This window comes from Canis lupus, chromosome 7 (genome assembly GCF_048164855.1).
Source record: "Canis lupus baileyi chromosome 7, mCanLup2.hap1, whole genome shotgun sequence".
Lineage (NCBI taxonomy): Eukaryota > Metazoa > Chordata > Mammalia > Carnivora > Canidae > Canis > Canis lupus.
Genome location: NC_132844.1, coordinates 48159808 through 48177552, shown reverse-complemented (window position 1 = coordinate 48177552; position 17745 = coordinate 48159808). Strand labels below are relative to the sequence as shown.

Sequence of the window (17745 nt, the reverse complement as noted above, 5' to 3'; positions counted from 1 at the left end):
GAACTTAATTTAGACACAAAGAAGTAATCGGTGGGTATTACACAAAGTTATATGAATTATTATCAAAAGTAAATGTTTCCAAATTTGACAGATGCTTATCTTTTCATTACATCATTCATTCACTCCCTCACAAAGTATTTATTGAACACTTATCATGTGCCAATGATTGTTCTAACCACTTGGGATATATCAGTGAGCAAAGCAAAGCCCACACTCCTTTATGGAGCACGTAATAGGGGGAAAGAGGGTTGGATAGAGTATTCTCCATTATCATAAGTAAATGTGTCCAGTGGTGGTAACTAATGAAGGAAAATTAGAGAAGGGAAAGATTGTGTTTCTGAGAATAAGTGGTGTGATCTGGCTTATTTGGAAGTATTACTGTAGTTACTGTATTGAGAACACACACAGCAGAGGCAAGAGTAGAAGCGGGAAGACCAGACAGGAAGGTGTTGTAGAAATGCAGGTGAAAATTGATGGTGGTTGGGACCAGAGTGGTAGCAGTGGAACTGGGGAGAAGAATCCTAGTATATTCTAAAAGTAGAGCTGAGGGGATTTACTTAGGGATTGGATCTGTAGGATAAGAGAGAAAAAGAATCCAAGATAATTCTAAAAGTACATGATAGACTTTCAAACCATTCCCAGCATATCTTTGGATTCCAAGTCTGTGTCCTGATAATGACAAAATATATTTAATGAAGTTAAATAATACCTTACACAAATAGTTTATTAGTATGTAGATTGAATTCAGAGGGAACTGGGATCCAGGCTGAAGGCCCTGTCTCCGTTCAAGTAGTTAAATGGCTTTGATCTCAGATAAAAAGGTTGTGATTCAGCTTTAAAGTGTTATTATCATTTTATGTGCGCAGTTCATTCTCATCCTTGCAATATAAGGCGTACAGCTATAACGACATGAGAGCAAAGCGCAAGTTTTTAAGTACATAAACCTGTGCTCCCAGTCCTGCTCTTACTGACCTTTATAGTATATGCCCCAGTAACGTGCCACGTTTTTTTAAATTACAGGAGATTTAAATAAGTTGGGTGTCAAAGAAAGATGGGATAGCTTTTTCTTTTTTCCCCTGTAAGCCTCAGTAGTGGTGTCCAGGCTTTCATTATTTCCACCTCAGAAAAGGGACTGGTAACAAGCTGAGGCAAGCCCAGACTGCCTGGGAGCTGTACTTAAGTGCTATCCTTTTCTTCCCATATCAAAGGATTTTTAATGGTTTGGGTTCTGACACGAATGATGGGCGCTGGGAGAAAGTGAGCGAAGCCGGCCCCGGTCATTACCCACAGCCTACCGTCAGGTACCTCCGTGGGGGGGGAGGTGGTTACGTTCAGGCCGCACGGAGTCCCGGTTCCCGGGGGCGGGGAGGGGGCTGTTCCGTGGGTCTCCGCTGGGCTTTCGGTCGTTCTAGGGTCGGGACAGAGGGGGAGAGAGAGAGAGAGAGAGAGAGAGATCCGGCGGTCACGTGAGGCCCCCTGCCCGCGCCCGCCCCTCCAGGTGCCTCGGAGGCCGCGGGGCGCGTCTCCTCTGGCCTCGGCCCGGGCGGCCCACCCTCGAGGCCCCGAGGCCAGCGCCCTCCCGCGGGCACCGCAGCCCCCAGCCCGGCGGGCGGCGCGCTTGTCCTTGTTTGGCCACGCGGCAGCGGCGGTGTCGGCGCGTCCTCCCGGGCCGCCCCCCAGCGGGCGTCAGAGGGGGGCGGGCGCCCCGCGCGGTGACGGCGACGCCTGCGGCCGCCGGACTCTCCACTCAACGTCGCCCGAGAGGCCGGTGACCTCTTGGCCGCCCCCGCCTCGGAGGCTCAGATGGCTCAGGCCAAGATCAACGCGAAAGCCAACGAGGGGCGCTTCTGCCGCTCCTCCTCCATGGCGGACCGCTCCAGCCGCCTGCTGGAGAGCCTGGACCAGCTGGAGCTCAGGTGAGCGGCGCGGGCGGGCGGGCGGGCGGCAGGGCGGGGGGCGCGTGCGCGGCGGGCGGGCCGCGGCCGGAGAAGTTGCTCGCCTGAGATTTGTTCCCCGCGGGGACCGTGCGCTGCCGCCCGGCTCGGGGGGCCGCCGCCTCCGCGCCAGAGAAAGCGCGTTCGACCCAAGCGAGAGCCTGTGAGCGCGGGAAGGGTGGCCGCATTCTCCTGAACAGACCTGGGCTGTGGGGAACTGAGAGGATCACAGAAGGTAAGAGTTACGGTGGCGTTCTCTGAGGTTAGAGACCGTGACACCCCGTGACACCCCGGGTCTACTGAAGGTCTAGAATTTTCTGAGTGCCGCTATGTGGTTCCCCCCAGATGTCTCTAACTTCTCTTTTTCTACTACGCATCTGTAAGAAAGGCGATAGTTCAGGGGTTCCCCCCACCCCATGTGACTGATAAGTTTCTTTGCTCCAAAACACAGAGAGAGAGAAAAAAACAGTAAAAATCTAGAAATCTGTCTGAGAGCAAGAAGAGGGAGGAGTAGGACAGATGAGGGGCCGCGGGGTGAACGGCGGCTGGGCACTTGGTGGAGGAAGACCCTGCGGCTTCCATTTCCCCCCTAACCCCGCAAACTGAATTCAGAAATTCTGTTAGTTTCTCGCTATTTATTGTGTACCTCCTTCCTTAGAAGACACCTTCTCGAAAGTGCTAGTCATTGGCCTGAAAGCATAAGATAGGTTTTGTTTTTTTTTTTTTACTCTTCCCCCTCCCCCCCTTAACTTAGGCTTGTATACAATTTCTAAATAACGAACAGCAAATTTTGGAAATTATTGTTTCCCTTAACAGCGTCTGAAAAAACTTTCACGTACTTCCTCTAAGAGTTTGTCACCAAAGTTACTGTGTAAATGGTGTGCAGGTGTAGATAAGTCAAAATCTTACTAAGACTCCACAAACCCCTGAGGCCATACCGATTCTTCCCCCCTCCTCCCCCCCCCCCCCCCCCCCGTAGTTTTCATCGGGTTCTGGGTGAGCAAGGAAGCACGTCAGCCAAAAATTTTAAGAAGCAGCGCGTGCATGTCTATCTCCCTCAATTTATATACCAAAGCAAGAAGAGGGGTTTATTTGCCAGGACAGTGCATTAATAACCACAATATATCTCAGCAGTTGAGGCATTTATGATTATTATTATTACCCTGAGAGAAGAGTCGGAAAATGAGAAATTCTCCATCCACAACGATTTTGTGGATGACAACAGAGAAACCGCAGTCCAAAACCACCTTCTAGGGTTCTGCCCAGAATGACACATATGGAACCAGAGAAAAAGTAATGCTTCCCCTGGGTTAAGCTTGATGCATTTACTCCCCAGAGAAAGTGGAACAAAACTAGAGATCGGTGGCTTCAGCTACTTAATGTCGCCCCAAAGAATAATATTTCTTTTGGTGTAGCAGCACATTACAAGTAACTTACACATCTCCCCAGGTGTTTAGAACTTTGATGTGTTCCGAAGCATTTCAGGGCTCTCTTGGCACTATCAGAAAAGATTTTTTTCTGAAAGGAATGAGGAACGTTGCCCCTCCCTTCTTCAAGCTGAGTCATTCCCCTCAAACTTGAATGAACATCTCGTGTCTGATAGACACAAAAGCAGTCAGGTACTCATCTTTAAAAGAAGGCGTCTGGTTTTGAGTATTCGTATATTCTAATGTTTGATTAATGTAAAGTGAACTGATTATTATACCAGTGATTAGATTATGACTTGCTTAATTAACCCTTGAGCTGAGGAGGAAAGACTAAAATGTGCTAATTGCTCATTTTAAGGACTTCTTTAGTAGTTTTAAGACTTTTGTAAGCTTTGTTTCTTCCTTTAAAAAAAAAAAAAAAAAATGTAGGGCAGCCCAGGTGGCTCAGCGGTTTAGCGCCACCTTCAGCCCAGGGCCTGATCCTGGAGCCTCCGGATCAAGTCCCATGTCTGGTTCCCTGCTTGGAGCCTGCTTCTCCCTCTGCCTGTGTCTCTGCCTCTCCCTTTCTCTGTGTGTTTCTCATGAATACATAAATAAAATCTTTAAAAAATAAAATAAAAAAGTGAAATTGAGTTTTAAAAAAATAAGTAAAATTTGTAAAAAGTAATTGTGATCTAAGGAAGTGTTTTAAAAGGTAGTAAAAATAGTAAAAATAAAGAAAAATACTAATGATCCGTTAAAGTTCCTTTGAAACTACATGGGCAGTGTCACAGAACCCCACATTGTTAAAAACTAGCATCATGCCTAGAAGCTTTGTAAAAGAAACAAATAGGTAATTTTGCTCTAATAGTTCAATTTCATATTAAGGATGACTCATAAAGCATTGTTTTAGGTAGAATAAAACACTGTAGTTTGATACTTAAAGTTTGCATATAGTTCCCCAACTGATTTTATCACTTGTGGTAGACCTTCTTCCATATGAGACTAAAGACAGAATTATGCTAAATGCTTTATGCCTAATGGTGGGCATGATTTTTTAATCACGTATGGCAGCATTCTATATTGTTGAAGGAATTCCATTTGTTTCTAATACTTTACCATGACACTAGCCTCTTTCTTGACTCCACCTCTTTTCATTTTTTGCTTCCTCTTAAAAAAGTGATTCCTTTCTCTCTCTTTTTTTTTTTTTTTAAGATTAAATTTTTATTTGAGAGTGAGCGGATGGGGGGGAGGAGGTGGGAAGAGCACAGGAGGAGGGAGAGGGAGGGAGAAAGAATCTCAAGTAGACTCAGTGCTGAGCCCCATATAGGGCTCCACCTCACAACCCGGAGATCACCACCTGAGCCGAAACCAGTCTTAACAGACTGAGCCACCCAGGCACCCCTCTCTCCCAGTTTTTGGACCAGTTCTAAATGGTGTCTGAGTTTTGCATTCTTTAGTGGCTCAGTGCACCCTAATTTATAAATAATACATGCTAACATTGATTCATTAAACGAGCACTGACTCTATACCAGGCCCCATTCCTTTGTGGAAGTTACTTTCACCTCCATTCTCCAAATGGGAAATTGAAGCTTAGGAAGTTAAATGAGTTGTCTAAGGTTCCCCAGCTAGAACACAGGAAGACTGGCTGTAGAGCTTAATAATTCATCCCTGAATTTTCTTAAAATTAGATGTGTCTTATTGTTACCAGGATTTGCCTCTTGGCAGGTATCAAGCCAAAAGACATAACCAAACAAAGAATAGGAAAAGAATAGGAAAAGGAAGGGTTTTACTTGCAACAAATAAAGGGGAGAACATGGGGGATCTTTCCCAAAGAAGTGACTCCTGAAACACCAAAATTGGGGAAGTTTTAAGCTAAGGGTGCATACATATTCATGAAGAGGCTTGCACACTGGGGCATACAGAATGGAATTGGGGTGACTAAGTCCAAGTCAAAGTCACGTGGGCCATCAAGGGTTGAGCATCGTCAGTTCTCTGGCTCCAGTTGGTTTGGTATCTGAGTGCTCACAGGTTTAAATCCTACATAGATACTCAAGAGTGTGCATTAGGTCAGTCTTCACTTCTGAATATGATGAGGCTATCTCCTGGCGTCATGGTGACTCTTCTCACATTCTTTCACAAGATGGCTGGGGGCCTAACATGACTCTTCTTATGTCAAGAAAGCTGTATCTGTCTTTCTTCACCCAGGCAGAGATCCCTAACTCTTTCTGCTTAAAGTATTTCAAAATGTAGAAATAGTATATGGATGAATATATGATTTTACTGAAAGAGGTGAAAATTCCATTTGTTTTTCTATTTATTTTTTAAAGATTTTATTTGTAACTAATCTCTACACCCAACATGGAGCTTAAACGTATAACCCAAGAGTCACATGCTGCCACCAACTGAGCCAGCCAGGCACCCCAATAATTCCATTTAAATTGGTTGTCAAATTCAGTAAATATCGAACACCTAGTGAGTGCCAAGTACTGAGTGGCTCCTAGAAGGTTCTGAACGGTAATGAAGATGTTTGGGGTATGGGTTTTGGAAGGTGGCAGAGAGGAAGATGTTAGGCCTGGGAGATTGATTGTTCACGAATTTCCCCAAACTGGGGAAATTCCCCAAACTGTCTTAGCTCCTTCTGCCTCCTGTCAGCCATCTGCAGTGACTTTCCTCAGCAGCCAGGGAATGAATCTTGGGGGCCTGGAGTGATACGGATCATTTGGTCAGAAGTTTCCTGTTGCTGAAAGTTTCTTAGGGTGTCTCCCAGAAGTTGCAAAACAAGTGGCATCATAGTTAATACTGAACAACAGCCTATAATTTAAAAGAGCATTTCATATGTACATTGTTATTTGAACCTTACAAAATCCTTTGAAGTAGAGAAGGACACATGTATGTTAATCTCTCTTAGAAATAAGAGAACTGAGGTCCAGGGGGATTGAGTGGTTTGCTTAAGGCCACAGTACTGATGAGTAGCTCCTAACAGTAGTCCCGTTAAACACCAGTTTCATTTTTACACTAAAGGGTCTCAGTGGTGAATGTATTTTATTTTATTTTATTTTTAATTTTTTTATTTATTTATGATAGTCACACAGAGAGAGAGAGAGAGGCAGAGACACAGGTAGAGGGAGAAGCAGGCTCCATGCACCAGGAGCCTGATGTGGGATTCAATCCCGGGTCTCCGGGATCATGCCCTGGGCCAAAGGCAGGCACTAAACCGCTGCGCCACCCAGGGATCCCGAATGTATTTTAATATTTTGGTGGTGATTAGGAAAACTTAGCAAAATCTTACGTTGCCAAGAATATAAGTGATCTTTGTAGCATTCTTTAGATACAAGAATTTTTTTTAAAGGTTCATTTATGAGAAAGAAAGAGAGAGCAGGGAGAGGGGTAGAGGGAGAAGGAGAGAATCCTAAAGTGGACTCCCCACTGAGCACAGCCCAATATGGGGCTCAATCCCAGGACCCTGAGTTCATGACCTGAGCCAAAATCGAATCAGGCACTCAGCTGACTGAGCCACCTAAGCACCCCACAAGAGTATTTTTTTATTATAACTTTTAATTTAATTTAATTTTTTTTTAATTTTTATTTATTTATGATAGTCACACAGAGAGAGAGAGAGAGAGAGATAGAGGGGCAGAGACACAGGCAGAGGGAGAAGCAGGCTCCATGCACCTAGAGCCCGACGTGGGATTCGATCCCGGGTCTCCAGGATCGTGCCCTGGGCCAAAGGCAGGCGCCAAACCACTGCGCCACCCAGGGATCCCTAACTTTTAATTTTAATTCCAGTGTAGTTAACATACAGTGTTATATTAGTTTCGGGTGCACAATTTAGTGATTCAACAATTCTTACATCACTCAGTGCTCCTCCAGATAAGTGTACTCTTAGTGTGCCTGGCTGGCTCAGTCAGAGCATGTGACTCATGATCTCAGGGTTGTAAGTTCAAGCCCCATGTTGGGTATAGTGATTACTTTAAATAAAATCTTAAAGAAAAAGAGAGAGAGACATGTGTACTCTCAATCCTCTTCAATCCCCTTCACCTATTTCACCCTGCCTCCCCCTGGTAACTGGCCATTTGTTTTCTATAATAGGAGTCTATTTTTTTGGTATGTCTCTTTTTTTCTCCCCCTTTTTCATTTGTTTCTTAAGTGCCATACATGAGTGAAATCATACCTAATTTGTCTTTCTCTGACCGACTTGCTTTGCTTATCCTTATACTCTGTAGCTCCATCCATGTTGTTGCAAATGGCAAGATTTCATTCTTGCTGAATAATATTCTCTGTTTATTTAACACATCTGGGGCATCCTGCGTGGCTCAGCGGTTTACCGCTGCGTTCAGTCCAGGGTGTGATCCTGGAGACCCAGGATCGAGTGCCATGTCAGGCTCCCTGAGTGGAGCCTGCTTCTCCCTCTGCCTGTCTCTCTCTCTCTTTCTCTCTCTCTCTGTCTCTCATGAATAAATAAATAAAATCTTAAAAAAAAACCACACATCTTTATCCATTCATTTATTGATGGACACTTGGGCTACTTCCATAATGAGGCTATTGTAAATAATTCTGCAATAAACATAAAAGTACACATATCCCTTCTAATTTGTGTTTTCATATCTTTTGGATATTACCCAGTAGCGTGATTACTGGATCATAAGGTAGTTCAATTTTCAAAAAATTTTTAAAGATTTTATTTTTTTTAAAAGATTTCATTTATTTATTCATGAGAGACATAGAGAGAGAGGCAGAGACACAGGCAGAGGGAGAAGTAGCCTCCATGCAGGAAACCATTTGTGGGACTTGATCCCGGAATTCCGGGATCACGCCCTGAGCCAAAGGCAGACACTCAACCACTGAGCCACCAGGCATCCATAAAGATTTTATTTTTAAATAATCTCTGCACCCAACATGGGGCTCAAACCCACAACCCTGAGATCAGGAGTTGCATACTTCACCCACTGGATGGATCCGCAATAACCTCAGTCTGGTGAAGTCACTGTCTGGCCTATAAATCTCTCAACAACGTGTCCTTTTGATAGCTAGGCTGCAGAGATTGGTGAGGTGTGGGAGACCCGAAGACTAGCCAAGGATGGCTGCACTTCAGTTTTGCCCTCATAAGAATTTTGTGACTAAAATTTCTTTCTTTCATAGCCGGCTTCATTGTAATTTCATGCAGAGAGTTTTCCAGGAGTACAACCCAGGCCAGCCTTGGTATGAGGAGAAGTTCTTCCCAATTTTGGAAATGTAGCTCTTCTAGGATCTGTTAGTAAAAACAGAACCACCCTTCCCCGCCAAGAGAAGTATTGTCAAATGATGTGTTAAAGAACATGAAGGATAAAGTGAAATGGCTCAACACTTGTCTAACCAGAGTTCCAGAAGAAAATAATATAATGGAAAACGGAATATTTGAAGATATATAGCCATATAGCATCTAACGATTTTCTAGAACGAAATGAAAAGGTTGTAGACAGAAGGATTTATATGTGAGATGAATTTAAGGATCTCAGTAGCTGAGAAACAGTACAAATATTATTTAAATAAACTAAGTAGAAATTTAGGTTCAGCTAGAGAGAATAGCAAATGTCAGTGGTGCCAAAAAACAAAACAAAATAAAATCCCTTAAAATTCTTTTTTTTTTCCCTTAAAATTCTTTACATTCTGAAGAATGGTGTGTTACCTTTACTATGAAATGAAAAAGGTAAATACAAAAACATATATAAGAAGGTCCACACAAGATGAAATCTGTTTTTCGCAGAGAAAACACCCTGGCAATTTCTAGCATTAGGGGAAAACCAAAAAACCACAAGACTTCAACATTCCATCTATTGTCTGCTGTATTTGGTCTCATTTAACGACAAAATATCTACCTTATATGATACTTATGTTTTTTTCTAGAGTGTGTCCTTTTAAACCATTTTCTTGTTAACAACCCCCTGAATTTAACTCTTGTAACATGTTGTAAATGAAGCCTTCCTTTTTTGAATAGCATTAAATTCTCTATCATTGTACATTTGAGTACAAATTCAAGAGTCTTGAAAAATTCATTTCTTCTTTCAGCATCTTCTCATTTACCAATTACATGATTCATCTTTGTCATTTAAACACTGGAGTCATGGTTTGTGTTTTTAGCATGAATATTTCATATTAGCGCCAACTCAATCTCTCTCAAATATACTGGGCCCTAGTTTATCTGTCTGAGAGTTTGCCAACATAAAATGTGTACATAATGATACTGAAGTGGGCCTGCTGTTGTATTCTATTTTATAGAATATTGTTTTTTATTGTATTTTCCAGCCACATTTGTCACATAAGATTCTTACCAGCTCTTTGGTTTTCCCAGCTCTTATAAATACAAAGTTCAGCATATATTTAGTATCTTGATGAACAAAGAGAACCTGTGACTTTGTGACCTATCAGTGCTATTTTGGGGTATAACAGGTGGATGGCTGTTGGGGAAAAGGCAAATGTGGGGTTGGGGTGGGTAGGGGAGGGCTTAAATGGAATGGACATGTGCTCAAACATTAGTGAAGTTGTTCCTTCTGTGCCCACTTATGGCAGCAATCAGGATTAGATCTTCCATGATCTCATATTTCTAAGGCTATCTGAATACTAAGGGTAAGTCTGTCAGTGTTCATTTAGGAAAAGTTGGCAACTTATTTATGGGATAACATATAACAAGAAGTGCCCTGAAAACAAAGCACTTTAAATATACAGGATTTTCCTTTCTCTTGCTTTCATGATTCCACAATTTTGTTCTTTAGTGACTGTGTTCATGTGTATGTGTAGTTAAGTTCATGTGTGTTTATACTTGAGGGAGTTAGGGAAAGTAGTGCTTCTGTAGTTTGATACGGGCTTTAGACCAAAAACCTACACAGGCATTTCCTTTAAATTCAGGAAAAGACAAAGACGCCCTCTCTCATCACCACTGTGTAATAAAGTAACAGAGGACTTTAGTCAATACTATAAAGAGATATAAGCTAGTAAGATTTAAAAGGAAGAGATTAAATCTGTCATTTTGTGTAGATTATATGATCATCAATCTAGAAGAATCAAAAGACAAATCATTGGACAGCCCGGGTGGCTCAGCAATTTAGCGCTGCCTTCAGCCCAGGGCCTGATCCTGGAGACCCGGGATCAAGTCCCACGTCAGGCTCCCTGCATGGAGCCTGCTTCTCCCTCTGCCTGTGTCTCTGCCTCTCTCTCTCTCTCTCTCTCTCTCTCTCTCTCTCTGTCTTCCCTGAATAAATAAATAAAATATTTTTAAAAAGACAAATTAAAATTAATAAATCTGTTACCAATTACAAGATGAACCTTACAAAAAACAGCATTTTCTGTTTTCCTAACCAGCAATAACAAGTGAGAAATTATAATTTAAAATAGGGCAGCTGGTTTGCTCAGTCTGAAGAGCATGCAACTTTTGATCTTGGAGTCATGAGCTTGAGTCCCACATTGGGTGTAGAGATTACTTTTCAAAAAACTTTAAAAAAATTAAAACATTAAAGATAATTATAATAAATAAAATGTATTATTTACAATAACAGTATCCACAAAGGATCAAAGCTCTCAAAAGCGTCCACAAAGACTATTAAGAAAACTTCAGGGCACCTGAGTGGCTCAGTCAGTTAAGCATCTGCCCAGCTCAAGTCATGATCCCAGGGTCCTGAAATGGAACCCCATGTCAGGCTCCATGCTCAGGGGGGAGTCTGCTTCTCCCTTTCTTGCTCCCCCCTTGCTTGTGTGCTGCCTCTCTGTCTCTCTCAAAATAAATACATAAAATCTTAAAAAAAAAAGACTACTTCAAAATTCTAATAAAGAATATGGAAGATGATCTGAATATATAGATGGGTGAAATGACAATATTCTATCTTTTTTGTAAAGATTCTATTTATTTATTCATGAGAGACACAGAGAGAGAGGAGACACAGGCAGAGGGAGAAGCAGGCTCCATGCAGGGAGCCCAATGTGGGTCTGGATCCCAGGGCCTCAAGATCACACCCTGAGCCAAAGGCAGATGCCCAACCACTGAGCCACCCAGGCATCCCGAAATGACAATATGCTAAAGACGCCATATTTACCCCAGTTCTTTGAGAAACCTAAGAAACTTACTCGAGAGTTAATATGGAATACTAAAACTCTAAATAACTATCTTTAAAGAAGATTAGAGGGCTGGTTCTACCAAATATTAAGGCATATTACAAGGCTATTGGTATTTTTTTAAAATGGATATTGGTGTAAGAACAGTTAGATACACTACTAGATGGAACAGAGATTTCAGAGTAGACAATGTATAAGTCAGAGGAAAGATGGATTTTTGGTGGATATAATGTTGGAAATGGTTCACTATTTGGAGAAAAATAAAACAAAAAATCCTTACCTAAACACATACAGGTGGATTCTAGATGGACTAAGCCATAAATATGAGAAAAGTAAAACAATGAAGTTAATAGAAAGAAATGTAGGAAAATACCTTATGACCTCAGATGTAAAGACCCTTCAGAAGCATAAGCCACAAGGCAAACAAAACCAAGAAAATATTAATTTGATCACTTCAAAGTAAGGATATCTATTCAGTGAAGAATATCCCAGGCAAAATTCATCGATGATAGGATCGAAGAAGATTATTACAATGTCTGTAACTAACATGGGACTAATTCTTTGAGTATGCAAATCAGCAAGAGGACAGTAACCCCCATTTAAAAAAGAAAAAACAAAATAGGCAAAGGCTGTGAACAGGCTAACAAGAATACAAAGAGATGTCCAAAATTATTAGTAATGAAAGACATGCAGATTAATTATGAATATATCACTGTATACTTAGTAGACTGGCAACAAATAGGAAATTGGAAGATGCTGAGTGTTGGTAGGGGTGTGGGAACACAGGGATTCCAATGCTTTACTGCTGGGAATATTGTGAAGGGGTTCAGGACAGGGCCCCCCAGAATGTGCCACTTTGGCATGTGGGTTCTTTTGAGCTGAAGGCACTTGAGAGCCTGCAGGCTCAGGAGAAACTTCTGCCCCTCCCTTAACCACACAGAAGAATCTAAATTAGGGGTCTTTCCCAGAATAAAGGTTATAAGCAGAGATAAATTTTATCTGAGTGGCCCATCTGTATGGCAGGGCAAACATCTAATTACCAAACATCTGCTCTTCTTATCACCCTACGTTCCTTTTCTTTGAAGTCCCAGACCATTAACCCCCTTCTCCTTCTTTCAGAATAATAGGTATACCTCATTTTGCCTAATTGTCTTTGGAATTTCCATGTGTATGTGGATTCCCCTATGTACACTATTAAATTGGATTTTCTCCTGTAAATTGTCTCATGTCAATTTGATTCTTAGTCCAGTTAGAAGAACCTTTGAGGGGACAAGAATACTTGCTTCCCAACAGTGGTCTAGTGTGGCCATTCTGGAGAACAGTGGTAGTACCGAATTAAATGGTGGGTGCACATACCCTGTGTCTCAGCAGTTCTGCCCTGAGATAAATCCTAAGAAGGTTCTCATTCAAGTCCAAAGGGGACCTGTATTCATTGAAGTGCTTTTTTGTGCTGATGACAAGTAAGGGGACATGGTAAGCATTTTCACTGGGAGAGAGGAGGTGAAATCAGGTGAATATACATGGAGTATCATGCAGCAATCAGAAGCTACTGATTAGATATTCACATAGGAATCTGGATGGTTCTTAATAAAATGCTGAGTGAAAAAAGAAACAGTGAAATATAAATTGAAAATAGATGAAAACACAAATACAGATTTTGTTATGAACGAATACAAAATAGATAAACACTAAATAGAATGCCATACACGCGAGGAGGAAAAGGAGACTGGGGTGGGTGGATTTAAAACAATAGAAAAAATTTTTAAATATATATTTTTTTGACAGGCAGCAAAGCAGAGTTTATTGAGCGATAGTAAAGTGATGGTACAAAGCTCCCGAAGAGGGAGGGCCCCAAGAGGGTTGCCCGAAAAATTTTAAAGTTTTTAAAAAAGAATAAAGAACTTTTCAAAAGTGTTCCTAAGGATCTTTAAACTTGAGATGGAGCAAATAATAGAGATGAGGAAAAGGAAACTTCCCTGTGGTAACTTTTGTTTTCCCAATTTATATAGGGTGGAAGCCTTGAGAGAAGCCGCAACTGCTGTTGAGCAAGAGAAAGAAATCCTCCTGGAAATGATCCACAGCATCCAGAATAGCCAGGATATGAGGCAGATCAGCGATGGTGAGAGCATTTCCACAGAAGGGAGCTCATCTTTTCCACTCTTTCATGGGATTTAGGATAAGTGTGGGTCCATTTTCACTTGACTTGAGGAATGAGTACACTTGGCTTCAGCATTTCCCATGAGTAGCGGACAACAGCTGTCAATTTATTATTACAAGAACCATTTACAAAAAAAAAAAAAAAAAAAAAAAAAGAACCATTTACCCAGAGGTCACCCTTCTGGCCTGCTGCCTACCTCAGGGGCATGGTTAGAAATGTTAAAAAAAAAAAAAAAAAAAAAAAAAAAAAGGCCTCCAAGCTCCAGAAGAGGTGGTCCCAAGCAGTAAGGTGATGCCTTTGACCTCAGGTTTACAGTCCTGACTTCAATTCCTCAGAAGTTACTGGATGGCAGAGAGGACAAACGAGAGGGGTTGAGGTATTGAGATAAAATCCAGGGGAAAGAAATAATGGACCCAATAAAACCCCATTAATGTAAAAATGTGCTATCATTTCTATATGAAAAGCATGAGTTTCCGTGGAGGAATAGGGCACTTGTATTTCCTTTCACTGGCGGTGATCTTTCTAATTTGGTTGCTCCGGGGCCTCCCTAGACAAGCTCATGGTCCAACAGCTGGTGCCACGAGTGTACAGTCTAACTCCAGGCCCTGCACAGTTAGACACACATGGCAGGATCAAGATCTGGCCGGTCTTTTCATCATCCTGGCCAAAGATTGATGAATTAAGAAGGGGGTTACAGGGAAAAAAAAAAAAAAAAAAAGGGAGTTACAGAACAGGACAAAGAGGAGATTACTGACTTTTTCATGTAAATAATGAAATGTGGATCCTTTTTCCCACCATTGCCTCTCTGTGCTGGCCAAGACTTAGAAACCACTGGCCTGCTTAAATTTCCCTGGAAAGGATGAGTCACTGCCGAATTTCGAGGCCAGCTTTTTCTCCACCATCATGCTTATGTTTTTTTCAGCCAAAATTGGAGCATTGTATTCTGATATCCATGCAAAATATACCATCTCAAATTTTGCCTCTTTGGCATAAGAATTATTTCAAGCTGATTATTTTTGAGAAACTGCAGACACAGGAGAAGCTCTGAAAACAGAATAGAAGTTACTTGTTTGTAAGGGATGTTTACATTTATAAGGGATATTTCCATTTGTAAGGGTGCCTGCCTCCGTGTACCAGGAAGGATAACTGTGAATCACAAGAAACCCTTATATACGCCAAAGGCAAAGCAACCCTTCCCTGGTTTATCCTGCTTTTACTGGTAACCTCACTAAAGAGGGGAAGGCCTCCCTCAACATCTTACTCCTCAGCTGAAGATGGTTTTTAAGGTGGTGGCTTGGGCTCTCCATCTGAGAGGGAGGCCATCTCAGTGTCCCTAAAATTCTGCTATGTATATGTGAAGTATACATGTTAATAAGCTTCTGCTTTTTTTCTTGTTAATCTGTCTTTTATTACAGGGTTTCTCAGCCAAGAACTCAGAAAGGTACAGGGAAAATTATTTTTCCTCCCCTACATGCACATCCTTATCAAGAGATCCACTGCATCTGATCTCTTGTAACCAGCACAAAACCCTGGTTATGCACGCCATTTGCTCTAGGTTAAGACTTGATCTCCATCCGAGTTAGAAATGCATACCTGCCCACACTTTTTCAAACGTGCCCACTTGGAAAAGTCATCTGGTATCCCATGTATAAAAGTTGTCAGAGGGGATCCCTGGGTGGCGCAGTGGTTTGGCGCCTGCCTTTGGCCCACGGCACGATCCTGGAGACCCGGGATCGAATCCCACGTCAGGCTCCCGGTGCATGGAGCCTGCTTCTCCCTCTGCCTATGTCTCTGCCTCTCTCTCTCTCTCTGTGACTATCATAAATAAAAAATTAAAAAGTAAAAAAATTAAAAATAAATAAATAAAAGTTGTCAGATAATGGTGCCTGGGTGGCTCAGTCCATTAAGCACTCCAACTCTTGATTTTGGCTCAGGTCATGATCTCACGGTTGTGAGATCAATCCCCACATCAGGCTCACACGCTACACGTGAAGCCTGCTTGAGATGGTCTGTCTCCCTCTCCTTCTGCCCCTTTCCCACCTGCACACATATGTGCTCACTCTCCCTCTCTCTCAAAAAATGAAATAATAAAAAAAAGGAAATAATAAAAAATAGACTTTCAGGGAAAGGTATTCTGCAACCTCTCTCCGTAATATAATATAGTTTATTAGTTAATCTTATGTGCTATAATTTTGACTTTTACATTTAAAAATTTTGTAGCCAAGGTGCTTACAGAAAATAACTTTAGCCACAAATGAATGCCTAAATGTTTTCAATATAGGTAAGTTTATGTCTCGTATTGATTGATATTTCAAACTTTCCATGTTTAGGAGAAAGAGAAGAATTAAATCTGACAGCAAACCGTTTGATGGGACGAACCCTCACCGTTGAAGTTTCAGTAGAAACAATCAGAAACCCCCAGCAGCAAGAATCCCTAAAGCATGCCACCAGGATTATTGACGAGGTGGTCAGTAAGTTTCTGGATGATTTGGGAAATGCCAGGAGTCACTTGATGTCCCTGTACAGTGCATGTTCATCTGAGGTGCCACCCGGGCCTGTTGACCAGAAGTTTCAGTCCATAGTAATTGGCTGTGCTCTTGAAGACCAGAAGAAAATTAAGAGAAGATTAGAGACCCTGCTTAGAAATATTGAAAACTCTGACAAGGCCATCAAGCTGTTAGAGCATTCTAAAGGAGCTGGTTCCAAAACTCTGCAACAAAATGCTGAAGGCAAATTTAATTAGTTTTGAAACATAAGAGCATTTAAAAATAATGGCATAAAAATGATTAAACACTAGTTCTTTGTGTTAGGTATAACCTTTGATATTGATTGTTGTTTCAGATGAGGAAAATATTCCAGTGTCATCAGTTTTGTGAATGATACAATTAAAACTAGAAATATTTTAATTATCTTTCTAGAAGTTTTTAGAATGGATTCTTGTCTTGTGTTAGGCTCTAGCACCTAATATATATATATTTTTTACTATTCTGTGGATGAATACTTAGTATATAGAAGAGAGTAACTGCTCAGCCTGGGCACAAAGCATTATTGTTCTGTTCTGGGCTTTGTCTGGCATGGAGATACTCGGGCACATGGGGCATTAAGTTGACTAGAAATTCTTGACCTTAGGCAGCACACAAACTTACCACCACACATCTACTGTTAACTATGTGGTGTGCTTAAAAGGACAAAAGAAATCACAAAGTAAGAAACTTTCCCTACATTATCTTTTTCAGAAAGCACTTTTTTTGGACATCTATCAAATTATTTTGAATTTAAGATTTATGCATCTGATAATATGAATATAAGTCTTGAATTATATAAAAACTTGGCATAAAGTGTGAGAGAATTCAACTCTAATATTATCACTGTGAACAACTATATGTCCACCTCATCTTTTTCCAAGTGCATAATTTCTCTAAATTTTTAATCATTACAAAAAATACAGTGTTGTACCTTGCCTTTGAAAAAAAATGCTATAAAGTCTAATTGTCAACTTTAAAACCTCTATTCTGTATGGTTGTATAATTTACTTACCTATTCCCCTTACTAGACTTTTAGATTGTTCTAATTTGTTGCTTATTCCTGCAACATATTTATATACAGAAACTTTTTTCCTTCTTTGTTTTTGATTTTCTTTATGTAAATTCCCAGTAGTGGTACTTATTGGGTCAAAGGTATATATACATTTTCAAACGTTACATCAGTTTATACTGTCTTCAGTAATTAAAGTGTAGCTGTTTCACTAGAAGTTTTCCAGAATTGAGTGTTATTTTTTCCTAACAATAGATAAGAAACACCTTAATTTAGTTTGCGTTTGTTTACTAACAAGGCTAACCAATGTATTGATTATTCAATTACTGTGATAAATGAAGCAACTTTAGAACACTTCTGTTTGAAGTAACTAATGCTATTGATACACAAAAACCTTAACTCCCCCTCAAATACTTCTTCAAAATGAATACATCAGACTCCCGTTTTCATGGGAACGTAGGTATTCTTTCACATTGGGGGGTGGGGTGGGGGAGTCAACATCCAGATTGGCTTTATATATTTAGATCTCTCAATGCAAACAACATTGAGCTTCATTTTTTGGCCAAAAATGTCAAATTAGTCTCTCTTCATAAGAAGCAATTACAATCTCAGAACATTATGTTTTTGA

The 17745-nt window shown here is 41.0% G+C and overlaps 1 protein-coding gene and 1 long non-coding RNA gene across 2 annotated transcripts; one reads left to right on the top strand and one right to left on the bottom strand.

Annotated features, from left to right (window-relative positions):
• Positions 1–37: 37 nt before the first annotated feature.
• LOC140636823 (uncharacterized) lies at positions 38–1893 on the bottom strand. The gene is made up of 3 exons (XR_012034053.1): positions 1553–1893; positions 1296–1408; positions 38–899 (listed from the first exon to the last, which is right to left on the bottom strand). It is a non-coding gene; the product is annotated as an uncharacterized lncRNA (long non-coding RNA).
• Positions 1688–17334, top strand: BAG2 (BAG cochaperone 2). Its single transcript, XM_072832496.1, has 3 exons — positions 1688–1916; positions 13435–13544; positions 15914–17334. The coding sequence occupies exons 1-3, from the start codon at positions 1804–1806 to the stop codon at positions 16324–16326; spliced, it is 636 nt and encodes a 211-aa protein (XP_072688597.1). The 5' UTR covers positions 1688–1803; the 3' UTR covers positions 16327–17334.
• The last annotated feature ends 411 nt before the right edge of the window (positions 17335–17745 follow it).